The sequence below is a fragment of the Diceros bicornis genome, chromosome 14 (assembly GCF_020826845.1).
Source record: "Diceros bicornis minor isolate mBicDic1 chromosome 14, mDicBic1.mat.cur, whole genome shotgun sequence".
Taxonomy (NCBI): Eukaryota; Metazoa; Chordata; class Mammalia; order Perissodactyla; family Rhinocerotidae; genus Diceros; species Diceros bicornis.
Genome location: NC_080753.1, coordinates 16,978,520 through 17,005,644, shown reverse-complemented (window position 1 = coordinate 17,005,644; position 27,125 = coordinate 16,978,520). Strand labels below are relative to the sequence as shown.

Sequence of the window (27,125 nt, the reverse complement as noted above, 5' to 3'; positions counted from 1 at the left end):
ATACACATACACTCAGACACACAAATAACGTCTACCTTCAAAAAGAAGACAGAGTTGATTGAGAAGACTTCTAATCTTTCATTTTATGAGCAAGGTGGCCTCCAGGGGAAAGAGCATTGGCTTTATTTTCAGTAGAGTTGAGTCTTAACTCAGTCTCTGGCTAGCTGTATGCTTTCTTTATGTAAAAAATTTTTTTCCTGGCAAGTTTTCCTTGAATGGCTGAATTTTATTTAGGTTCTCCTCTCCTCTTATGTACGACACTGTGTGTATGCTACCATTTTAGCACTCTTCACACTTTATCACTGATCTGCTAGCTATGTTCCTGGCTGAGCTGTGAACATATATATTTTTTCTTGAGGTCAAAGACCTTGTCTTATATGACTTTGTGTTTATAGAGTCTGGCAGGTGCTCAACAAACTATTATTGAAGAAATGAGTAATTGAATAAATAATAAAAATTCCCTTCCTTTTTGAGGCTGATTTTCTTCATTTGTTCATCCATTCAATTATTTATTCATTCACCCAATGAACAAACATCCCTTAAACATGTGCCCTATTCAAGATGTGAGGGTTACAAAGGAAAAAATGAGAACTATCAGCTCTTGAGAAGTTTAGTTTTTCATCTTCAAAAGAAAAATGTAACATTATCCAATTGTCAAGGACATTGAATGGCATCTTTATATCTTATTTAAGTGGGGAGATGGGAGCTCGAATGTGTCGCTCCTGACTCATCCCACAACTCTAATCAAACTACAGGCCCTGTCTTGAGCTGAGCAGTAATTGGGCCTGGAGGATGTAAGACCTTTGGATTCTGGAGGGGAAAAAAAAAAAAGCTTATAGAGAACGTCCCTCCTCTGTGTTGGAGGAGAGTTTGGAGGCAGTTGGCAGAGACCCTGGTTTGCAGAGATTTGTGAATTCCCAGGGAATGGTAATGTATCTCCCCCACTGAGTGTTCCTGGGATGACAGTGGGTCTCCCTGGTCCCCTACAAGCTGCAGGAGGGCTTAGCAGATGCATTGAGTCCCTTCCGGCCCTGATTCTAGAATAACACCAAGCATTGCCTAATGGAAATATTGAGAGAGAGAGACTTCATTCAAATGCCAATTTAGGGGAATTATATTTTGAAAATCTGGCAAATCTCTGACGCATTCTGCCTGAGATTGCTTTACCTTTCTTCATTCTCCAGATTGTTGCCACCCAAGGTACCTCAGCAGCTGGAACTTACCCCCCCCCCCCGGTGAATACACAAAATAAGTTGACAACCCACCTATGGGACCCAGCACCCAGGATGAAGAGAATCTAAAGAACACAAAAAACAAATGGCTTCCAACAAAATAGAGCTATCAGAGAAGTCCTCCCCTAAGTCAGCAGAGCTCTCTTATCCTGTGCAATAGCCAGTTAAAGACCATGGAAACAAGGGCTGGGGAAGCCTGAAAATATCTCAAGTTTTACCAACTGTCTAAAATTGCAGTTAATAATTATAGGCCAGTCTTTAAGATGTAGGCAAGAACAAAGAATAACAAAAACTTCCTGAAATTGATCATCTAAGTAGAGCTTAAAATTGGCCGATTAATATAAATCAGCCTACTAATGTAAATAGTATTACTTGATATCTTAAATGTTTTTTGGAACAGGTAAAGTATAAATAATGTTATTTAAATGTTGAGAGAACTGGGTTAGACTTTGAACTTGATCTTGAACAGAAATAGTACCCTGCGCCCCAGTAAACAAAATCATAAAAACACTTAAAGAGATTCAAGCACAGCACACACACACACACACACACACACACACACGCACAACTTTGCTGGATCTATAAAAATGGACAATGATTTGCAAAAACAAACAAACAAATCAGTAGATAAATAGAAGGAGCAGGGAATGTCTATTAAAACCAATGAAACGAAGATGGGAAAGATAACAGATTTGGATAACAGATCCAGGAGACTTTCCATGTGAATAATAGGAATGCTAGAAGAAGAAAAATGAACGGATGAAGAAGAGGAAGTTATGGTGTGGAAGGAAGGAAGTTTATCTGAGAAGAAGAAGACTAGAATCTTCAAATTAAAATGCTTCACTAGATTCCAGGCATGATCGATAAGAAAGGGCATATACTATTGTGAAAAAAAAGACCACTAACTCAGAATTAAAAAAAATAAGACTACAGTTTATAAGCACTTCATTGCAGGAAGGCAGGAGAGAGTATTCACAAGTCAGGTGTTAATGACCATCACAACCCAGTTCCTGAACACTTCAAAACTATAGGCTTTTAAAAAATACCTGAGTATACTCAAGACTCTCCAAGCTTTGCCTTATGATGAGCAGGGAAGGAGGGGGTCTCAGGGCGTCTTGGTAGTGAAGATGATTCTTTGTGATGATCAGCAAGAGGGGGGACAGTGGACTTTATAAGTGAGCACACTTTAAAAAGCCCAAGTGAAAGAGAAATTGATGTGTGTTTGAAAGAAGTCACCTATTTGTCTAGTAAAATATTTAAGATCTATAAATTATACTATTTTTCCAGGAGAATAAAATATTAAATAATTCACTGTTAGCTGTAATTTTTAAGTTCTTGCATTCAGGAATTGAATTTCTGTTAATTATGGCAGAGCTGATTTCCTCATTGATACCTAGTCACATCCTGGTATGATTCTAGGACTCCAGAAATAGAAGAAAAATCTTAAAAGCATCCAGAGAGAAAAATTTATTTCTCTAGAAAAGGTTTTATATGACTATGTAAATTACCTTTTCTAAAACTCAGTTCTTTGAAACTTATCCTATAACATGAGACATTAATTTGACTTTTCTGTAGTGAATACATAGTAAGTAACAATTTATTTGGATTGAGTATGGACTAAATATGACAAATGTGTATGTGTGTATGCTTGTTACTGAAGCGAATTCCAACCACCAAAGAAAGGAGAGCCAAAGACGAATGCTTTACTTTATAATAAGATTTAATCCATTGAAATTTTATACAAACTCAACTTTGGTCAGATAGCATTTGAGCTCTTGTTGCAAATAGTAAACATGTAAAAGGAATCAAGCATAAGAAAATTCAAGCAAAGCCATAACATTCCTAACTAGACCATTTTTAAAATCAAGAAAGCACTACCAAAAACAATCCTATTACTGCTTTACATACATACATTTCTTTCATATTTCTTATATAGATTTGTTAAATAGGTTGGCTTCAGTTTTATAATCTTTGGGATTGAAGATATAGTATCTACACTAAGAAACTGACAATGATTAGAAATTGTTGCTTTCTTTGTCAATATACCTCTATGGGGAAAAAATACAAGAATATACATGGAATGTTCACCCTGTATCTACCCAGGACAAGAGTAATCTGGGAGTCCGGAAAAGAATCCATTTGACCATCTGTTATATGAGTCACATTCCTTCAACCAAACAATAAAGATCAAGAGACAGCATCAGATTACATTAAAATATTCTTACACTGGATATTTGAGGCTCAGAATCTATCCATTCTGGTCTATACTCTCTTTGGATGTTGCATTTTTGTTCATTTAAACTTGGTTCTAGATATCGGGAAAGGAAGCTGAGGGACAGGAATGGTACTTAGATTCCAATTTCCAGATGCTTGCGTTCGTCGTGTTCTCTCCACTTTGGAACCTTTAAAGAAAATAAGATTAGGGCACTTTTATAGTTTCTTTCCCTGGGCCTTTCAGAGGTTAGAATTGAAACAAAGGTATTTTCTGTAATTATTATCCAAGCTTAGGAAGAACTGGGAATAAAAATTGTTTGAGTTGGGGAAAAATAAAAGAACAAAAACATTTATCCCACCAACCCTGACTACGTTCTCTCTTTCCCAAACCCGTTCTCCCAGAAAATGTCGTTGAAAACACCCAAGCATCTATCACTCTTCAGTTTTGCAGGAAATAATTTGAGAGAGAACGTCAATGGAGCAAAGAAGTAGAAACTGGAGGACAGAAAGAGGCTGATGTTTTGTTGTTCTAGAACCTCTTGTGCATTCATTGAGATTCTTCAACCTTCCACGGTCCACTTGCTTTTGCCTACTTTTTTTTTTGTGTGTGTGAGGAAGATTAGCCCTGAGCTAACATCCGATGCCCATCCTTCTCTTTTTTTCTGAGGAAGATTGGCTCTGGGCTAACATCCTTGCCCATCTTCCTCTACTTTATATGGGACGCCGCCACAGCATGGATTGACAAGCGGTGCATCAGTGCCTGACCGAGATCTGAATCTGCGAACCCCAGGCCGCCGAATTGGAGCGCGGACATTTACCCGCCACACCACCGTGTAGGCCCCTGCCTACTTTTTTATTAGTATGAAATCTCACGCCATTGCTCAGGATTCCTATTATTTTCATGAGTAGCTTTTTTATTGCTCTCAGAAAAATGAAAGGGCATTTGCCCACTAAATTCTGTCTTTTCTTCCCCTAGTTTCTGCTTTGGAAAATACCATAAATTCTGATTTAATCTGTCTGGACACACTGTCTCGATTTCTCTCTGTAAATAAGGAGTTCATCCAATTTCACAACACAGGATGCCACACAGACATGTAGGCTTGGGATGAACAGAACTTTCACTAGTGGAGTCATCGTTTATATCCTTATTTAGAACACTGTACAGTACCTCCCAATAGACAGAATCATCGTAGCATTTCTTGTCAGATGATTGTCCCCAGATAGGAAGCCTTAGAATTAAACCTGCAGCGATAGGGAGAAAATAAGTCATGTTATGATGCTGAAGAGGAAAATCTACTTGCACAGTAATTAAAATTCTATTATAAAATCATCCCCTTGAGCTTACATGATTACTGCCAGAAGTTTAGAACATTTCCAAATTTACCAATCCGTATGTTTATTAACCATCTATTATGCTGAGAGCATAAGGTACAGGGAAGTGTTTACTTTTATGCTGACCTGTGACCAGCCCTCCAACAACCGCTGTTCCGATGGAAGAACCTAGTGCATACGCCTGGCTTGGCACGGTAGATCTAGGAAGACAAAAGAAAAGAACGGTGGTGTTTTTCCAGGACCTGAGCAAACGAATCTTATCTCCTGAGGGTGTGGATGCCTGCCATCTTCAGCCCAGATGCAGCATTACACACCAGCAAACAAACATTTGTTACATTTTTTCTATTTCATATATTTATTTTCTTTGAAAGTCTTGAGCAATCTTAAAAATCCTTATAAGCACTTAAACAACAACCACATTTTTCTTCAGGAATGATAAAAAGATCTTCCTTAGAAAGGGTTTAGTATTTTCTGAAAATGTGGTACTAGGTTCTGATCCCTGATCTGATTCGTTCAACAAATATTTGAGTTCTCTTTATCCTCCGTCCCGGCGTCTCTTCTAGGTGCTGAGGATAGAGTAATGCACAAAACAAACATGAGCTGCCATCTCTCCTCACTTCATCCCAAAAGAAACAATTGTGATAAAACAGAAAAATCAATAAGGGCAGAAAAGCTAATTTTAGCATATATTGTAGAGACAACTCATTGAAGATGTTAAGGTGTATCTCTATGTCATCTTAGAAGTATTTACCTTAAAATGAAATTAGTAAAAACTACCTCATAATTTTGGGAATGGAAAAATGTGATAAAAAAGCTATTGAAATACATAAGGGTGTCACATGAGTGACAAATGAACTAGGAATGTGCCTCACTCAGCAGACAATAAATAAATAGTTATTGAAAGACTGAATGAGCGATTGCAGGAAAGCAAGTGCATAATTGGAAAACAAGAGTATGCTGGTGTTTCCTCCTCATCATGCAAGGGAAAGAATGCACTAAACTCAGATTTTTTTTCTTTTTATTTGAAGAGTTTACATTTTTTCTACTATATAAAAAATTGTACAAATAACACGCCATCATTATACAAATATTAGAAACTGCTAATTAAGAAAAAAAAGGGAAAAAGTTTAATTTCCCTCAAATCCTATCAGTATAAAAATGTAAAATATATACATATATTTGTGCAAAAATGCAATCATGTCATAATACTGATTTTCCATTAAATCTTAAGTGTCCTTTTATGTCATTAAATGTGGATCTGGATCATAATTTTAATTGCTACAGAGTATTACACTGTACAAATGTACTGTAATTATAGTTCTATAGTTTGGATATTTAGGTTGCTTCCAAATTTTCATATTTTTAAAAATGCTGTGAGAATGCATCCTCTGATGAACATGCTTATGAACTTCTCCAATAATTTCCCTAAAATCAAACCTATCTAGAAATGAGATTATCAGTAAAAGGTATATAATTAATAAATTATATACTTCTTAAAGGCTTTTCCAAATAGGAAATTGTACAATTTATATCCCCATTTATCTCTTTTAGCCACCCTTCAGTATTATTTATTCTTTATCAATTTGACAATTGAAAACCTGATAACTTGTTGTTTCAATGTGGATTTCTTAGATTACTAGTGAGATTGAATATTTAATATATACTTATTCATTTGATTTTCTTCTTTTGTAAACTGCCTGTTAATTGTAGCCAGCCCTGGTGGTCTAGTGGTTAAGATTCAGCGCTCTCACCATTGTAGTCCAGGTTCGTTTCCTGGTCAGGGAACCTCACCACTCGTCTGTGGGTCGTCATACTGTGGTGGCTGCATGTTGCTGTGATGCTGAAAGCTATGCCACCAGGATCAAACACCAGCAGGCAAACCCATGGTGAACAGGTTTCGGCAGAGCTTCCAAACTAAGACAGAGTAGGACAAAAGGACCTGGCCACCCACTTCTAAAAAAATTGGCAGTGAAAACCCTATGAATAGCAGCGGAGCATGGTCTGATATAGCGCCTGAGGGTAAGAGGATGGTGCAAAAGACGAGGCAGGGTTCTGCTGTGCTGTGCACAGGGACGCTAGGAGTCAGAATCCACTTGACGGCACTAATAACTGTTAATTTTATCAGAATTTGCCAAAATCTTTTGCAAGGTATTAAAACATATTTTTGATGAAAAGTCTTCCATTTTAAAATAGGCTTGGAGGGCGGGCCCTGTGGTTTAGCGGTTAAGTGCGTGCCCTCCGCTGCTGGCGGCCCGGGGTTTGGATCCTGGGCCCGCACCGACGCGCTGCTTCTCCAGCCATGCTGAGGCCATGTCCCACATACAGCAACTAGAAGGATGTGCAACTATGACATACAACTATCTACTGGGGCTTTGGGGAAAAAAAACGAGGAAGATTGGCAATAGATGTTAGCTCAGAGCCGGTCTTCCTCAGTAAAAAGAGGAGGATTAGCATGGATGTTAGCTCAGGGCTGATCTTCCTCACAAAAAAAAAAAAAAAGGCTTGGAAAACACTGGGTTAAACAAAATTAACAGTGTTGTTAGACTTAGGCTGCCATAGTTTGCAAAAATCTCCCTTAAGAATATTAACTTCTCCTTGTTCTATGCTTACCAAGAAACCTGACTTGCATTTTAGTATTCTGAATAGACACATAGAGGTAAATAGTCTTGGCTCTTGGACAAGGTATTTTATCTGATGTGTGAGATGTGTGAATTTTACCCACGTGAATGGGCCTTCCAAGGCTTGCCTTCTGCCCTAACTCCCCCTGAGTAAGTGGAGAAGTTGTTGCTAAACTTACATACCCAAGGTTAGACTCTAATCCGTGGAACCTACCCCTAAACTGGCCACCCAGTGAGATCCAGTCTCCGAGAGCCAGACAGACTAGTTTTATTGCATCTGTGGAACTGGGTTAGGCATGATGCTCAAGAATTCCTCTATTCCTAATCATGAGGCAGCTCTTAAGAGTGGTTTACACACTGTAACACTTGGGAGTTGAGCTCATTGACTCATGCTGTTATCATGCTTGATTTGTATTAAAATTTGTTAGCGTTTGCTCTCAACAGTACATTAGGTCCCAGAGAGAACCACAAGAAAATGTGGATGTATCTGGGATTGTCCTTCAAATTTGCTAAAGGGGTAAGAAAAGAAAACATACAGAAGAAATGGGTCAACTATATACATAAAGGAGGAAGCACATTTTCTATTCAGTGGAAAATATGATTAAGCAAGTTTTTCAAATATCGTTACTGGTCTCAACAGGGTTAACTTTTAATCTGCTACCATGGAGGAGAAGATTTTTCATTGCAACTGTAGCCAGTGGTCACTTTGAGACATTTTCAAACACATATTCGTCTTTTCTTCTTGCTTTCAATTAGCTTTAAAAATTGAGAGTTTTGATTCCTCCTGACTCACTCTCTGAGTGGTCTGGACTCTATGATCTTCCTAGCTGTTTTGCACGGACGACATTCATATCAAAGTGTTCCAATCTTTGTTGCTTAAAAGTAACAACTGATAGCTTATGACATCACTTTCATTCTCCTGGATTTAATTGGTATCTGTTCTTCCTCTGGCCATTTAAATAAACGCTTATGGCCCCTTTGGGAAGAATCTAGGTCTGTTAGAGCTTGAAGGGATTTTAGAGAATAAACAGTACAATTCTCTTATTTTATGGAAGAGGAAAATGAGAACCAGAGAGGTTGAGTGACTTGTCAAAGGCTACATAATTAGTTAATAGTGAAGTTGGAGCCATATGCCAGTCTTCCTGATTCCCCCAATCCAACTGCTTTCCACGTTAGGCTAACTCACTCTTCTTTGTGTGGAGTGGAGAAATGACGGTTCAGCTCATCACATATGACTCCTCCTCCATTGTGGTGGGACCAAGTAAAAGAGTAAGTAAACCTTCTGTAATCTGATTGTGGTTATCAAATTGCCCTATCTGCTAGAAGACAGTTGCCTCTGGTAGAGAAATTTAATTTAACACTGTTAATTAAAGGAAAAAAAAACCTTGATAACATTAGTTAAGACACATCTTCCAATACAATTCTAGTCTCTCAGTTGTGTCTCTTTGGCTTCAATAAGGACAATACTTATGAACTGCAGCCTGGATTGCTAAAGAAAAAGCTCTCTCATCACTAGATTTCTCAGAGAGTGAGAGAAAACATCATTGGACCTTAAAGGGAAGAACAATCCATTCTTTCACTCACATGTCAGATACTTCCATGTCAACAACCACAATGCTGGCGATGCCTCCGACCACACCAGGTAAGCCATGTAGGCTTTGGACCCCACACGTATCATGGATCCTCAGTTTAGTAGCGAAAAATGGCTAAAATGGTAAAAAGAGAAAGGTTTATTTTGTTAGATATACAGAGCTTTATAACTGAAGCAAATGGCCATGCAGGAAAAATTTTATCTATAGCCCAGTTTTCTATCCATATCTAAAACCCAATTACGTCAAAAAATCTGAATTCATTTGGTGGCAAAAATTGCTCATTTCAGTCTTTAGCAGATGGACTTGAAGGTGAGTGATTTCAAGTCCTACTCATTCTTACCTACTGATGATATCGTAAATCCCCTTAAAAGGGCATAAAGTCCTTAATTATACAAAACAAACAACAAAAACTTGAATGGAACTGCCCCAGGGAAAGTAACACAAGTACTTAACACTCAATTCATACTAAGTTATAAATAACCGATAGCAGGTTCTTTCATTCTACACAAAAGAAATCAAGAAAGAGGGGCCGGCCCCATGGTGTAGGGGTTAAGTGTGTGCGCTCTGCTGCTGGTGGCCCTGGTTTGGATCCTGGGCATGCACCGACACATCGCTTGTCAGGCCATGCTGTGGCAGCATCGCATATAAAAATGTGGAGGAAGATGGGCACGGATGTTAGCTCAGGGCCAGTCTTCCTCGGCAAAAAGAGAAGGATTGGCATGGATGTTAGCTCAGGGCTGATCTTCCTCACCAAAAAAAAAAAAAAAAAGAAGTCAAGAAAGGGTAGAAACTACCGGACCACTGAAATGTGAGTCGTATTTCTGACAGGAAGGCAAATGACTCCCCAAACAAGGAGAAGTGCTTTGAAAGAAATTTTCATAGCTTTCCTCTGCTGGTGGGATGTGAGGAGATGATGGTGCAGATTCAAAGTTTGACTCAGAGCATCTGTCATACTTACAGTCAAGATCTTGAACCCAAACATGGAGACGAGTCCTGCAATGCTCCCAATGATCATGGAAGCATATGGTGGAATCTCCATGTTCGCACAAGTGCCCACAGCAACACCTCCAGCCAGGGTTGCATTCTGAATGTGAACCTGTGTGAAGCAAAGAAACATGACTGAAGTGAGCTGGATGAGGCAGAGTTCAGAAGGACTGAAGGAATCTTGGGATCAATGGACCCTATGTCACATTCTTCAGCTGAAAAGGCTATGGATTCTTTTTTAAAAAGAGAGTTCTTTGTAACTATAGAAGGCCTTTCTTCCAAGCAGTTGACGTTTGCTCTCTTTCTTGCCAGGGTTCCTTGGTAGTGCATGAGTGACCAGGTTAGTGAAACGAATGAGGGGAGAGATTCAAGGAAATCAATTCCTTGCATCGAGGAAGGGTAGGAGTGTGTAGAGTAATTATTCTAGCACTGTTTTGCCTATTTACACAGTTTTGGAATGCATTTGTGAACCAATATGATGAACCAAAAGAGGCCTATGGCTGCTGTATGCTTTCTAGAGTCTATGATATTCCAATATTCAAAGATACATGGAAATGTACACATTACATATGAAAGACAACAGCTTTCACAGTGTCACTTTACTGAGGACATTTGAGGATGACAGAAAGAGTAACCAATTTTCATTCACTGGAATTTCTCAGAAAAATCATATTCTGGCTGTTCTGCCTGAGGAGGAAAGATTATCAGGACTTTTAAAAGAGAACCACTGAGCTATACATGTATGATTGTTTGTTTTCATTGTTTTCAATTTTCTCTCATGAAACAATTTGTGGAGAACGGAAATACATGTCCTTAGCTATGCTTGAAAAAATTACAATATCCTTTTCCTCCCTCAGGTTAGAAAAGAAGAGTGGCTAATCTGAGGATTATTCTTGCACTGCCGTCTCTCTAGCTCATGGGCAAGAAACTCAAAAGACTAACTTGGGGAGATTTTTAAAAACATTTTATTTTGAAATAGTTTTAGACATATGTAAAAGTTGCAAAAATACCGCAGAGTTTCCATATATCCGTCTCTCAGTCTCCCCCAATGTTAACATCTTACAGAATCATAGAACTAGGAAATTAGCATTGATGTAATACTATTAAAGACCTTATTTGAATTTCACCAGTATTCCCATTCATGTCTTTTTCTTTTCCAGAATCCTGTTGGGAATCGCACCTTGCATTTAGCTGTTATTCCTTTGAAAGGAATATTTGCATTTAGGAAAATAGAATCAGCCTGCACCATCCACTCTCTTTTTCTACTCTTGACAGGTCCTGTGTCTAAGGAAGAGTTTCTAAGTACTTGGGGACAGTTAGCTCTATTATTAAAGAAATATGCATCAAATCTTTGATTTTTGCATGACTATATGCCCTACCAGACTGTAAATTCCTCGAGAACAATTTTAATTTGCCAGAGTACACATTTGGTGAATGAATAAATTAATGATATTTTCAAAATATTCTCCAAGGTCTGCAGTGGTGTGCTTTGTTTTGGCAGCTCAGCAGTGATGTGGAAACGACCTACTCATGTAAACAACCATCAGCGTCGGTCGCTTAGTGAAACTTCCATGGCAATTCCTGTGGCACTTACCATATTAAGCTTGCCTTCCCGTTCAGTGAGGCTGGAGAGTGCGTAGGTTGTGAGCACACAGGCAGTGAGAGACAAGTATGTGTTTACGATGGCCAGGTACTGTTTGTTTCCAGCTTCCGCGATGGCCGAATTAAAGCTGGGCCAAAACATCCATAGGAAAAGAGACCCTGCAGGAAACCACAAAAAAGGATATTGGTTTTGAATATGGAAGACAGTCCGGGGGAGGAAGTTTGCCTTGGGCACTGATGAAGTCTCCACTTTTAGGCTTAGTTATCTGAGAGTTAGGGGTAAGGAAGAGCACTGAGCCAATGTAAACAAAAGTAGACTTCGGAGGATATTCCTTCTTGAACATTTTCACACCTATTTCGGAGTTAACCTTCCCTCGTGCCTGACCTGATAGATAAGAATCAGGCAAGTTCATCCCTACTCACCAATCATTGCAAACAAGTCTGAGTGGTACACAGACTCCTCATTCTCATGCTTCTTTTTCAGGCCTGATCGATACAGGACGCCTGCTACAGTCAAACCAAAATATGCCCCAAAGGCATGGATCGTCATGGATGCTCCAACATCAGAGGCCTGGAGGGCAAAACATTCATGTAAATAGAGGTAAAACTGAGTCTCATTGCAGAAGAAAAGTCAATGAAAGGCCTGCTTCATTGGTTAAACAATAAAAAAAATAAATCGAGAGAGAAAGAGTGTGTCAGAGGAAGGGAGATAGACCAGGATAGTGAAATAGAAAAAATACAGGCTTTGGAGCCACACAGAACTGGCTTTCAATCTTAGGTCAGGTACTTCCTTGTGATGTGACTTTAGACAAATTACTATCCTTCTTTGAATCTCAGGTTCTGTAAAATGAGGAAATATTACCCAGCTAGCATAACTGTGGTGAGACCCAGATGAAGTCATGTTTGTAAAGCGTTAGGTCCTTAGTGTGATCTCAATGCATTTTAGGCTAGTTCTCCAGGTTGAGGAGATTCTCAGTGAAGTATGATGTATTGCACTTGGTATGAAATGAAGATGATTTTTGCATTCACTTGACATTGCAGTTAAAGCTCATTTCACTGCAACTCAAAGATTTGAAGCTTCAAAGAGCCTGAGTCTTGGCCATCGTTTTTCACTCTGCCGTGTGGTGACATGAAAAACCAGTTGCCGGCCAAGATTCATTTGAAGAAATATATTTTAGATCTGTCTTTAGGACACTGTATGGATTTGATCCAGTTTTCTACATTTCCTGCCTCTAGAGGGAAAGTTCAGAGTGCCAAACTCAAGGCATTTCTCTGTCCTTATTAAGGTAGAAAAATGATACAAGTTTATTAACTTATTTAAGATTTTCACACTTCATAAACTCCTATGTACCTCTCAGGTCCAGCTTAACTGTCACTTCCTCAGAGAGGCCGTCCCTGATTCTACAGTCTAAATTAGGTCTTCCAGGTACACTCCGATAACCTTGCTACTCACTTTTCATAGCATGTGTCACAATTTATAATAATATTTGTGTGTGTGTGTGTGTGTGCCTATGGATGGGTGGGTGAATTTATGATTGTTTGTTTCATGTTTGTCTCCCCCCTAGATTATAAACTCCGTAAAGACAGAGACCTTAACTATTTTGTTTGTCACTGAATCACCAACACATGACTCCTAGAAAGTTGTCAAAAATATTTGCTCTTGAATTAAATATTCAATAGAAGCATAAACAAAATACTGGAGAGTGCCCAGAAATGTTTGATTTATTATTCTTGGGAGAATCAATGAGATTTTCATGGAGAAGAAATTTGATCTAGGCTTTAACATAAGCCTTAGAAAGGGCTATTTACCTAGTAGTTGAAATATAAATAGGGATTGATCATTGATAGGAAATATAATGAAATAAAAAGAGTTGTGGAGTTAGAAAAGTCTGGGTTTGAATCCAGATTCAGGCAAGTCATTTGCTTTTGTGATCATTAGTTTTACTGTGTATAAGAGTAACGACATAATACCTACCTTACAGTGTTGTTGTGACGAAGAAATGAGACTATGTGTATAAAACTCCTTGTTTACAATAGGCACTCAAATAAACGTTGGCTCTTATCACCATTTGCTCTGGTATCATTCCCACCAAGGTTTGTCCCTGCAGATAGTGGGCATCCACTATGTGTTGTGACCAGGAATGATGTCGAAACCTCAGTAAGTATAAATCCTCTAACCCTTACCTTAAATATCTCAACAACCAGATATTCATTGGCAGCAAAGACAGCGATTTCTAACATTGTCATGATCAGCATTTGGACTGGACTTGTTTTTCCCAGGACGGCTCCAAAAGAAATCAGAGCGGTGACTGTACTGAAGTCTGCATTGATCATGCTGGGGGAAGGAAGAAAGAATATATTGAAGAATATTGCACGCTCAAAATAAAACTGTGAGTTGTAGCAAACTAGAGCATCACCTTATCCAGAGCGCAAGGCCCCTCCCCTGCCAGTCTGCATCATCGCTTCTCCAGGCCTGCTTTTGTCCCCTCCCACATCTTTACCCTCCTTTCTTCCATTCATCATACACATTTGGGTTGTTCTAACATTTTAACCTACCTATTCTTTATCTCAGTTAGGGTTTTACTTTATTTTTGTTGATCTGATAAATGAATTATTTTCTACAGTGTTTACATTTCAAAAACTATCTTAAAAAAGTAACTAATGGAAGATTTTTTGCTCCCTGGAGCTGAGATGGAAGGAATAATAATTTTATGCAAGAGGATTTCTTGTACCCTTGAAGTCAAACCAGAGAGGATATAAGCAAGAATGTAGGATCCAGCTCAGTAGAGCAAGGCATTGATTTGGACCCTTGGATTCCAATCATCTTCTGTTGCCTATAGGAGACAATCTGCCAGCCAGTTTTGGGCTTGACTAAGCAGGGAAACAATTGCTCTGAAAACAATGGTTGAAAAGTAGGAGATGCTCACTTTTTGATTCCAATGTGGAATTTCTGTCCATGGCTGTGCAGGAGCCCCTGTACAAGAAGGCCCCATTGGAGGCCCAGAGCAGCAATTAGTAGGTTGAAGCCCACGCTGCTGAAGCCGTATTTCTTCAGGAAGGTCATGAGGAAGCCAAACCCAACAAATACCATAACGTGCACATCTTGGAATACTGGGAAAGAGCAGAGGGAAAAAAAAATCTGCGTTAGAGGAGTCCTAAGAAAGCGTTACATCACAGTATATCCCATTTATTAAATGCTACGCCCTTTGCATAAAACACTGTGAAGGGAGAGCACTAACTTGGCAGCCAAAGTCTGGGTTCCGGTGCCAGCTTGGCTACTTACCGGCCATGACCCCTTGGGCAAGTCAGTCAGTATTTGAGCCTTGTCTTGGAACACTGGGCACTATCATACCAGTGTGCCTTTCATCCGCTCCTTGAAGAATTTTCCATTACTTTCTGCCTGAGGAAGCCTTCGCAAAGCACAGTGCAAGCACCACCCCCTCTTGCAGACTTTCCCAAGACTCCCAAGGAAGATGATTATTTCCTCTTGTCTGTCACACAGCTTCCTGCATATACCTCAGCTTTAGCCTTTGGCGCGTTGCATTAGCATTTATTTAGCATGCATCACACTGTAATAGTGAATTAGTCAATGAGGTGTCTGTCTCCTGCACTAGACTGTGAATTTCTTGATTGAAGGGATTAGGACATATTCACCCTTTGCTCCCCAGAATTTGGCATAAAAACCTGCATATAGGAAAAGAGGAAATTACATGAATGAGCTACGGTCTCCATTCATCAAATGTGTGTGATTAGTACTGGCCCTGGAAATCTTTCCAGATCATGATTTGAGTCAAATGGGATAAGGTCTTTGTTAGCACTTTCTAAACCATGAAGCACCAAGCCAATGTAAGGAAGGCTGTGCCCTCTTGTGGAACAAATACTTAACGTGGTGTCTGGAGAGGTAGCTCAGGTTCCCCAATTCTTCACTTGATTGTGTGACCTTGGGCAAGTCTCTTATTGTCTGTGAGCTTCAATCTTCTCAGCTGCAATATTGCAAACTTCCTATTTCACAGTTATTCTGGGTGGGAAAGTCTGTATGGGAGGGATCATGCAGTAAAGCACTATATAAATAAGACATCTGATCAAATGCGAGATGATAGCAAAAACACAGGCTCTTCCCTCAAGAAGCTTACAGCTTAGTTGGTGAGACACATATTTGGTTGAATCATATGAAATTGACGTTTTTGCACCGAAATTGCCAATGAAAATGGTTTGACTATTGACAGTTTCTTACAGTTCAATCTAATGGATACAGAAAGCAAACCGAGATCAAATTGGGAAAAAATACAAAGCCAGAGAGAAAAAAATAAACGTTTACAAAAAGTACAAACTTCCAGTTATAAAATAAATACATCATAGAGATGTCATGTACAACATGGTGACTCTAGTTAACAATATTGTATTGTATATTTGAAAGTTGCTAAGAGAGTAGATCTTAAAAGTTCTTACCACAAGAAAAAAAATTTTTAGAACCATGTGTAGTGATGGATGTTAACTAAACTCATTGTGGTAGTCATTTTGCAATATATATCTATATCAAATCATGTCAGTTATATCTCAGTAAAAAAAGGAAAACATTTAAATGTTTAATTAATATTAATCATTGTGGCCAGAAGTTTAAGTGGAAATAGGCATGAGAGAGGACAGCCTATAAAATATGTGTCAGAGGGAACTGACATTAGGGTCCAATTCACGTGTCCAAAGGGTGGAGTCAGCGTTTGAATTCAGGACTGACCCCACCGATTCCTCCATTCATTGAGCTCTGTCGGGGTGTAAGGATAACCACATAGAGTTTTGGCCTCCCAGGCACTCAGAGACATGCTACTACTCCCCGGCTCTCTCCATCTCTGTCCTACCATAGGGCTCAGGAGGCAGTGTATTTGAGGGTGGAGACTGTGGTACCCCTCTCGGCTCTGTCTGCTGTAGTGGATGCTGTGATGCACTGCCCACATCCTCCCTTCAGAACTGAAGGACTTTTTCCTGCCATTTCCCCCTGCTGTAGGGAGAGCTGCCAGATGGAAGCCCTAAGCTCTCAGTTCTCTCTGGGAAATACTCTTGTATTGTCAAGGTCACAGACCTTCCCTAAGGAGCCTGCACCCAATGACTGATTGACACGTGCCTCCCCTCGCCTCAGGAAAGGACCACCTGAAGCTTGATAATTCCAACTTCAGAGCTTCCTGTGGGGTCAGCCGAGCCCCTCTCTCTCTGCCCAAACCCTTCTCCCACAGGTGTTGATCATTAAGGCACTCCCTAATAGACTTCTTTCAGACTAATGTCTGTCTTAGAGTCTGTTTCCCAGGGACTCCAACCTTCCCTATGGGCTTCACCATCCTTTGCAGAACTTTCCTGACTCTCCCCTGACACAACTTGCATACCACGTTTATTTCAAGCTTTGCAAATTAAATCTGATAAACTAATCTGTGGCATTGATTATACTCAGAGGTGGATGAAGATGCTGGCTTTCCAAAGGTATGCAACTTTGATAAAGGACCCTTGTGGGCATGGGGATTTATCCTTAAGTATTACTCTATGACAAATAACAGAACAGACAGAAAAGGCTGGCGTCATAGATTGAGTCACTAGGGTCCTTTGGTGGTCTAGAAGCCAGTCTGACTTTTGCGTGAGTGCAGCAAATGCAAGAATAAAGAACATGAGAAAACCGGATCAAACTTTTCGTGATTCAGGCACACACTGGTGTCATTCACTCTTTCGACCCTACCCATGCAATGAGCCTTTGGGCCATTTTATTGTTCGTTGGGGCCGCCTCCTGGGAGAGGCAGAGAGGCAGTATGAAGAGAGTGAGAAAGGAAACAGTAGATCTTTGAAAATTGTCCCTTGTCAGCAGCTTTGAGAGAAGTCTCAGAGAGGGGAATGTTTCACAGTCGTTTTTCTAGCGAAGTAATGAAGATTGGCAATAATCTCTTACACCAGTGTTCTGGACACTCGCCCTCAGCTCATATCTACCCAGGGAACTTCAGGATTGGGATTTTATCTGACCTGCCCATGGGCAAGTGTCAACTAACATCAACCTGTTTGATTTTTGAAATATAGGTGACCATATATATTCATCTTTCTTTACAAATTGTTTTGCCACCATTTAATTTTGATACGTAAACATTTAATTTAGATCATAGACTAAGTTGGAGTGGAACTTAGAGAATATGCATGACTTACTAACTGGCTATGGTTTTACTACACCTTCCTGGGACTCAGTTTTTTCCTCCTTGAAGGGAAGTTTGGATTGAATGAAGTCCAAAGTCTCTTTTAGCTGTACAGTATGTTTATAGACACAAAGCTTTTTAAAATAAAAATAAGGACCCGGTTTTACTGACTTCACTGTTCTGTTTTATTATTACACCAAGTTATTTTCCTAAACGTTCTTCTCTTTTTTCTTAGAGTACTTCTGTTCCTTCTGTAATCGACTGATTTTAAAGCATGCAGTAACCAACTAATTTAAAAAATTGTTTTATCTAATTTTGTAATGTCTCACACTGGGAGTAACAATTCTTCAGATTCTGTCCCCATCCCCCTTTGATGGAAAGCCAGACATTTTATATGGAGGGAGGAATTTCTTGTATGAACTGTGCGCTTAAACGATTTTTTCTCCTCTGATCTAATTCTTGTTACTGCTTTTTGCCACAAGGGGGCGAAAGCACCTCATCTATTAAGTGGCTAAAGAGCAAAGTTGTGAAAGCTGTTGATGGATGATTCTGCATCAAAGCTATGGATAAAAGCTTTAGAAACAATTAAGATCGTGTATTACCTTTCATCCTGCCCTCAGAATTTGTGGGTGGGGACTAGGGAGAGGGTCATGAGTTTAGTTTTATGGTGCAAGACTCTGCCATTAACGAATTAAAGTATCCTCTTTGTAGAGGAAAAAAGGATTTCTTTAATAGTTTGGACTTTCGTGAAGTCTTCCAACAGATTTTAAGAACTCCCAAGACTCGTCTAAATCACGTAATCTCAATAGGGGGCGATTTTAGCCTCCAGAGTCAATTTGGCAATGTCTGGTACTTTCGTTCTATTTTACTTCTGTGTTTATCTTGCAGTAGGATATCTTGCAAGTTAACATGGTTAAAATGCAACTGATTATTCCAGCTCACCCTCCACCACCACCACCACCACCAAACAAACGAAATAAAACAGAACCCTCCTTTTCCTCTATTTTCTAGATATGCCTGCTGCCTACAACATCCTCTTTCCCACCCCCAGCACTTCCTCACCTGACAACCTTCTAGACCCTCTTCAAGAAGCAGATCCTCTACACAATGTTACTGGACACAGCTGGAGCATTGTGCGTGTCCCTCTCTTATTTTATTTCATATGTTTGTGTGTTTATTTTGTTACTCTGTGTGCTCACTTACCATTTGTTCAAACAGACTACTGAGCGAGCACTTCCAGTAAGACACTCTGAGGAGAAAGAGAATGCAAGTGTGCAGGTAGGAATCATGAGGTGGCTTGTCCCTGAGAGACCCTAGCAGAGTCTGTCACCTTTTCAGGAAATGTCTCAGTTTTGCACGAATAAATGGATCACTGGTGAGGGGCCACTGAGTATTCATCTAATTGGGGCTATACGGCCCTTATTCAGAAAAATTGTTTTTCTGGATCAAGTGGTAAAAATTGCTCAGCTCACTCTCCGATTGGAGATCGGTTGGCTTTCTTATTGTTGTTGTTGTTTTTTTAATTGGTTGAGGGCGGGCAAGGTGTTTGCCATGCATATAGCTTTTTGCTCTTAGTGAGTTCCAGTCTTTTGAACAATTGGGATTGTATTCTGAACTCATCTTTTCTGAGAGAAAGGTGTCGTTAGGGTGGTATCTTTCCTCCTCCACCTCCCAAATATTTTAATTTCACATATTTCAAATACTTAGAAAAAATAGTACAATGAACATATATGTACTAGTCACCTAGATTTATCAGTTGTTAATATTTTCCATATTTGCGGTTGCTCTCTCTCCAGATATATTGTATATATTCTTCTAAACTGTTTGAAAGATGACGCTTTTGCCCCAAAACACTTTAGCGTGAGTCTCCTAAGCAAAAGGACATTCTCCTAAATAACCACAATATCATTATCACATTCGAAAATACAATATTGTTACAATAACATTATCTAGTACAGAATCTAAATTCAAATTTCTCCAACTGTCCCCAAATTGTCCTTTTATAGGATTTTTTGACCCATTAGCCATTCATGTTTCATGCATTTTCTTTGCTTGCCATGTGTCTTTAAACTTCTTTAATTTAGAGCAGTTCTCCACATGCTTTTTGTTGGCGGTGTTGTTTTGTATTTTATGTAGAATGTTTTACAATTTGGATTTATTTGATTGTTTCACCATAATTAGAATCAGACTAACTTTTTTTGGCAACAATGTTATACAGTGGTGTTGTGTATTTCCCATTGCATCACACCAGGTGGTGCATAACTTGTTTGTCCTATTACTGGTGATGATAAGTTTGATCGCTGGGTTAAGAGTGTTCTGCCGGATCTCTCCATTATAAATGCACCTTTTGCCGTGTAAATAACAAGTAATCTCTGGGGCGATTCTTTCAGACCATGTGTTCTCCAATAACTTTTCACCAAATGGTTTTAGCATTCACTGAACCTTGCTGGAATTATTACATTTTTAATTTCAAAATTATAATTTTCAATATCTATTATTCCTTTTATATTCATTAGTTGACATTTTTGTGTAAAGAATAGCTTCCTCCTTCTCCCCTCACTCCCCTTTAGAGAATATTTCTATGGGCTCATTGAATCCTTTTTTTGTTTATTTCAATATGTTATAATCTATTACCATCATACCATCATCATCATTATTTTTTTTGAGGGGGGAGGAAGATCAGCCCTGTGCTAACGTCTGCCAATCCTCCTCTTTTTTTGCTAAGGAAGACCGGCCCTGGGCTAACATCCGTGCCCATTTCCTTCACTTTATATGGGATGCCTCCACAGCATGGCCTGCCAAGCGGTGCATGGGTATGCTCCGAACCAGCGAACCCGGGGCAGCCGCAGTGGAGCGCGCGCACTCAACCGCTTGCACCACTGGGCTGGTCCCATCATTATTATTTTTAATGTTCCATTTATCCCCAATTTGGCTAGTTGGTGTCCTTCGAGCAGGAACCTGTGTTCTTTGGCATATCGCCCCATCAGTCTTTGCGCACTTGGCTTACCCTGTGCTTGCTTTGCCCTGACCTGGAACCAGGTATTTCTCCAATGAACCCCTGGGTGGGGAATGGTATTTAGAAACCAAGATTCGGGTTCCGTTTGTGCCCATTGCTTCCAGTCCTTTTAAGTAGACAAAACTATTGAATTCAAAGGCCACACACAGGGTTCTGTTGGAGGCTGATACCATATTGTTAGGTCATAAACCACAGACAGGATGTTTATTCAGGTGTCGTAACACTTTCAGGTAACACTTAGAATAGCAGCAAGCCATTTCCTAGGAATCATTTCCACTGCACAGATTAGTTACCCTTGGCCTGTAACACAGATCTGGATTTGCTGAATCTTTCAGTAATATGTGAACTGGATGATATCTGAGTAAATATAGAGCAAATTCTTAAATGTAGATTTTAAAAAAGTCATTGTATTTAATCCGTTGCTGGTATTGCAATTCATAAATTAATTTCTAGTGCTGTGTATACTCTTCGCCAGTTTATCTATGTCTTCAGTGGTTCCCAAAGTTGATCTGCAGACATATGGGGCTCTTGGAGACACTCTCAGGGAGTCTGAGAGGTTAAAACGATTTTCATGATAATTCTAAGATGTTATTTGCCTTTTTTGCTGTGTTGATATTTCCACAGATAATGAGAAACAACAGCATGTAAAACTACTGGCACTTGAACATGAATGTAAGCAGGGGCACCAAACTATACTCGCAGTCATGGAATTCTTCACGACCACACACTTGCAGGAACAAAAGCAATTTCACGTAAGAATTCCTTGATGAAGCAGTAAAAATTATTAATTTTAACTAGACCTTCTCATACATATCTTTTTCATTTTCTGTATGAAATTATTGTGCTGAAATGCAATTACATATAAAACGCTGCTGAAACAGGATGATCATCTCAGGAAAAAAGCACTTTTGTTATTGTTTGAGTTGCGAACTGAATGAGCAACTTTTTCCATGGAACTCCATTTTTATTTGAAAAAGGATAGACATAAACTCTGGTTTTTCAGACAGGTATTGTCTGAAAAATGAGTGAGGCTGTCATTGTCTGAAAAATGAGTGAGGCTGTCATTTCAGTTAAAAGAACTGACAGTATTTGTTGCTAGTAATACATTTTGAGTTTTAAAAAGATTAGAATTTCGGAAAGTTTGTGTCTGCCACTACGAGCTTATCAGCTTCCTGATGTTTCTCAAGGGTTTTCTGGTGAGAATGTATCCTTTTTTGATATTATGAAATATGTCAACGTTTGGAATATCTGCATGACTGTGAATCAGTACTTTTCGAATGATCAGTGTGCAATATAACAAGATCACTCACGGGGAAAAGCTCCACTCAAAATACAAGATAGACTAACGGATTTTAATGTAGCAGAGTACAAAAAGATCATTAATGTGGTTTTAATGTCCCATAGATGTTAAAGACTTTGTGTTTGTAGAATCTCTAATAAAATGTTAACAGTCCTCAAAGGTTCTTCTCCTTAAACTCTACTGTTCACTAGTCTCTCTCCATGTTAGCAAGGATTAGCTGACAGTCACCACCAAGCTTCATTCTCTGACAAATTATTTGCCTCAACAGAGTGGCCAACATTTTGTTAGGTTCCATGGAATTTAACAACCATAGAGTATAGCTAGTTTCTCAAATGAGTATCTCTGGGGTCATTCATGACATGAAACATGATATTCAGGTGTGCCACACACTTCTGTGGTTGTGCCCTGGGATGGGTGCAAATCCCAGGGCTGTGTAACATCATTCCTTTCTCTACTGTTCAAAAGAGCAACAACCCGATCCATCCCCTATACCCCAATAAAAGCAAATTCACAGGAGTCAGGAAAAAAAAAAAGCATAGTAGTAGGCAAGTGAGAGAGAGGGATGAATAAACTTATATCTGATTGGATTTACTTAAAGTATAAATTAATATCCTACTTTACTTATTTGTGAAAAACGCATAACTTTCTCCACACTGCCATTGAGAACTGCTGTAAGGCACCGTGGGCTTCTTAGGCAGGAACCGAGCCTTCTCTGAGCTTGAATCCACGCTCTTGGCGGCGCGTGGCACTAGGCAGGCACCCGCGTATATTTGTTAACTTGACTTGGACGTTGCTTCTTAAGAAGTGAATATTTGATAGTCTTCTCTCTAATGACTCATACTGTTACATAAGTTTTGTGTAAATTGATTGTTTGAAATGTAGGAAAACATATATGTGTGTGACCACGATCATGCCCAGTTTCTAGGGTTACTCTACAGAATATTTTAACCAGAGATAATATAGCTGAACTGGAAGATAAGTATCAGCCAGAATTTTAGGTCTTGAGAGCCACCTTACAGAAGAGAAAACTTTTAATTGTGTATAGACTGGGTGACAGACAGCATTTTGAATGAGTGAAGTCTGCCTTCCATGTAAAATTTCACTTTGTGTTCTGTTTAATGCCCTTCTTCTGGCTCCCCAGGGGCCTCTATGGCTTGAATTCTCCCTCCCTTCCCCTGCCCGTGTCCTGGCCTCACGGCCCTTGTAGGTGGGGAAGAGGTTGCGGGGTGTGTGTGTGTGTGTGTGTGTTGATTGTTTGCAAGTAGGAAACTTTTGTTAGTTTCGTCTACAATGTACATTGATTGATAATCATCACTATTATGGGCTACTATGATTTGATGTTTCCTTAAAAAAGTGAAAAGGTATTCTGGCCTCAATATCATTTTTTATTCCTCTCTTTTTTTCATGTCTGCTACAGCCGATATATCAGAAAACGCTGTTAGCTATACTTTTAAATTATAGCTAGAATTTGACCATTTCTCAGTACTTGCTCCACTATTCCCTTGATCCAGCCTAGTATCGTATCTCTGCTGGATTACTGAGTTGTCCTTGTAATATGTCTTCCTATTTATTCCCTTGGCCCCTACAAACTATTCTCTACTTAACAGCGAGAAGAATGTCTTAAAAACATGTCACATCATATTCCTCCTCAAAGTCCTCCAGTGACTTCCTAGCTTACAATAAAAACAGGCTTACAATGATCTAGAAGGCTCTGCAGCACCCAGGCTCTCACACCTCCAACACCTCTTCTCCCTGCTTGCTCACTCCATATGTTAAATACCTCAGGGCCTTTGCACTTGCTGTTTCTTCCACAGAAAATGTTCTTGTCCCAGTATCCATATGATTTACTCTCTTGCTTCTTTTAGTTCTGTTTAATGTCACTTCATATCTGAAAGAACTATCCGGACTATACATTAACTGCCTTTCTCAATCAGATTTCTCATTTAAGTCACAGAACAAAGAAATGACTATTTTCTGATTATTTCAAAGATGGTACAGGATTGGTACTATTATTGATGCAAAGGAGAGAAGTTAATTAGTTGTATGCAAAGGATGCCTTGGGCTATAAGGACTTTGTTCTCTCCTATAACCCTGGTTGAGAAAGGCTGATAGGATATCCCCCCTTGTCCAGATGCATCTATTTCCATAATATTGCTTTGTTTATTGTTGTGGCATTTTATTGGCATCTAAATGTGTGTGTGTGTGTGTGTGTGTGTGTGTGTCTATTTTTGCTTGTCTGTCTTTCGCCACTGGAATATAAACTTCATAGGGCGTGGACCTTGCCTGTTTTGTCTGTTTTGTTTTATTCACAGCCTAGAGCCTAGGCCTTGAAGATTGCTTGACAAGAATGGGAGCTTAATAAATGTTTTCTTAATGGATCATAAAATGAATGAATTTCCATGTTCCTGGCACACAGAGTATCCGGGTCAGGTGATCACTAGGCAATTGAAAACAACCACCATGTTTAGCAACTCTTCTCTCCAACTTGATTTTACTCTCAAATTCTGAATCGAAGTTTCACCTAGGAGTTTTGACACTGGAACTTAGAGAATTCAGCTAGAACTATGCAAATTATGAAGCTCTTAAAACAGCTTTCTTTGAATAAGGGGAATCTTAGGTTACATTTTTGGCATTTTGTTTATTTTATTTTATTTTATTTTTTGTGAGGAAGATCGGCCCTGAGCTAACATCTGCCACTCCTTCTCTTTTTTGCTGAGGAAGACTGGCCCTAGGTTAACATCGATGCCCATCTTCCTCCACTTTTTATGGGACGCCGCCACAGTATGGCTTGACAAGCCGTGTCTCGACCCATGCCCGGGGTCCGAGCTGGCGAACCCCGGGCTGCTGCAGCGTAGGACACGCACTTAACTGCTTGCGCCACCAGGTCGGCCCCGCATTTTGTTTCTTAAACTGTATTCCGGCTCTTTGTTTATGTGTGTACCAAACAGTGGAGTCTTAGAATAAAGAGACTTTCTTATCTTTGGATAAGTTTACTTTAGCACATGCTTGGTACTTAGTAAAAATATTTATTGGATGAATAAATGAAATGTACAAAAGCACACAGAATTGAACAGAATTCTGTTCTGTTTTGGTGTTCTCCAACTTGCAAATGATAAAATTATTGATTCAAGAACCCTCTCGGACGTCTATGCTGTGTAAGAGAGCTAGACCTGTTGTCTGAGTCTCTGACTTAGGGTCCTAACTCTGCCCTTAACTTGCAATCGTGCGTTTTGGCTGAGTCACTTAGCAGTGCCAGGTCATAATTTCTACATGAAAACACTCCCTCAAAAAATGTAGGAATAAGAGAACAAATGTCATATTGTTTTTAACAAGCTTAGACATATGCTATAGAACTATAATAAATAGGGCTATTTAAAATAATTTAATAAATTAATAAAAATTCAATATATAATAAAATAATTTAATATTTAATAAATTAATAAAGGAAATATGTTTAATATTTAATAAATTAATTTAATAAAATAAGCATTTAATAAATTAATAAAACTGTGCCTCGTTAAAAAAACAATCTATATAATAGGGATATAGTGCCACCTCCCTCCCTGGTTAATGAGGTAATGAACACACCTGACTCATTATAGGCAATCAGGAAATGGTAGTTATTATTGTTATATTAACTGTTTCACAGCCTGCCTTTACAAACTTGAAACTAAATCCCTTCTTTCCTTCAGTCACCATCCCCAGGGAAAGATTCTGCTTTTAAAATACGTTAGGTGCTCAGACTTTTCTTCTTGTCTCAGAGAAACAAACCACCTTGCTTTCAGAATGCTATAAAACCCTGAGTACACCCATCTATTTCTTATATCATCCTTGCTACCCCCTTTGATGCCTTAGGGCCCCCACAGGAAATCCAGCCTCCCTTCTCAATATTCCATTTGTTTCTACTCTCTCTCCTCCAAAGTTACCTTTGACTCTTTTGTTTTTGGTGGGAGCGGCATTTTTATACCTTGCAGAACTAGTGATCAATTCAAGGGAAAATTAAGGTCATTTAGCAGCATGTAGGCAGCACAAAAAATCGATCAATTATTTTAATTTTTGGCTTTTGTTCTGATATTTTAATAGACACGGATTCTATCCAGACACATTAACTACAGAGACTGGATGCCACAGACCAGATGCCGCAGCGTAAACTTATAATACCCTTAGCACTCAACTGTCCCATAATTCTAGGAGCTCCAATGTGCAGCTCGAGTGGTTACAGTATTTAAAGACTACATTCTGAGAACCTGAAGTGAGTTCATATTCTGAGACCCCAAAAATATATCAAAAGAAGTAGATCGTTTACTCACGAGGATATAGCTCAAGGAATATGTCCTTGTCTGTTGCGTCGGTACTGTTGGGCTGCTGGGAAATATTCGGATCCGTTTCATACTGAACATATAATGCAAATAAAACAATCATGACAACTTCCAGGCCAATGGCCACCAACGGGAATTTGAACCTCATGTTTGCAGCAAAGGATGGGGGCACACTGAGGGCTTTGCAGGCTGCGAGAGGTTGATAAGAACAGAGGGACTGCTCTGTGTGTGGAGTTAGGCTGCATGTTTAAGGTACGCCAATGACATTGCAGGAAAAAAAACGGGCAAGACCGGTGAAAACACCCTGCCCATTGGGGAGAATTATGCTCTATAATCAAACTGTTCTAAATGCTGGTTTGAAGAGCATACAATGTAGGTTAGAAGAAGCCAGGTGATGGAAATGATCTATTACACAATGTTGTCTAGAATCTTATTCAATTTAATGGAGCAGACACTTCTTGAGTGCTTACTGTATGACCTGCTCTGAGCTAGGCTCTATAGGAGACACAAAATTAAGCAAAATATAGAATGTGTCAATTAACCTCCTTGAGGAAGTTAGGAATCTAGTTGAGAAGACAGAAATCTAGGCAAATGATTGTTTAAAAGCAGATAAATAGTATAATAGAGGTTATAAAAGTATTAGGGAACATAAGGCCGCAATTTATTTAGTCTTGGGCTAAGAACACTTGCATATGAAATGATATTGATGAGGGCATTAAAAAATAAACAGGGGGCCGGCCCCGTGGCTTAGCGGT

At 39.3% G+C, this 27,125-nt stretch overlaps 1 protein-coding gene across 1 annotated transcript; it reads right to left on the bottom strand.

Moving 5' to 3' along the window:
• Positions 1–3,555: 3,555 nt before the first annotated feature.
• On the bottom strand, positions 3,556–26,518 carry RHAG (Rh associated glycoprotein). The gene is made up of 10 exons (XM_058553940.1): positions 26,362–26,518; positions 14,502–14,685; positions 13,759–13,909; positions 11,998–12,145; positions 11,567–11,733; positions 9,947–10,084; positions 8,981–9,102; positions 4,905–4,978; positions 4,615–4,688; positions 3,556–3,634 (listed from the first exon to the last, which is right to left on the bottom strand). Exons 1-10 carry the CDS (start codon positions 26,516–26,518, stop codon positions 3,581–3,583), a joined length of 1,269 nt encoding a protein of 422 aa, XP_058409923.1. The 3' UTR covers positions 3,556–3,580.
• Between the last annotated feature and the right edge of the window lie 607 nt (positions 26,519–27,125).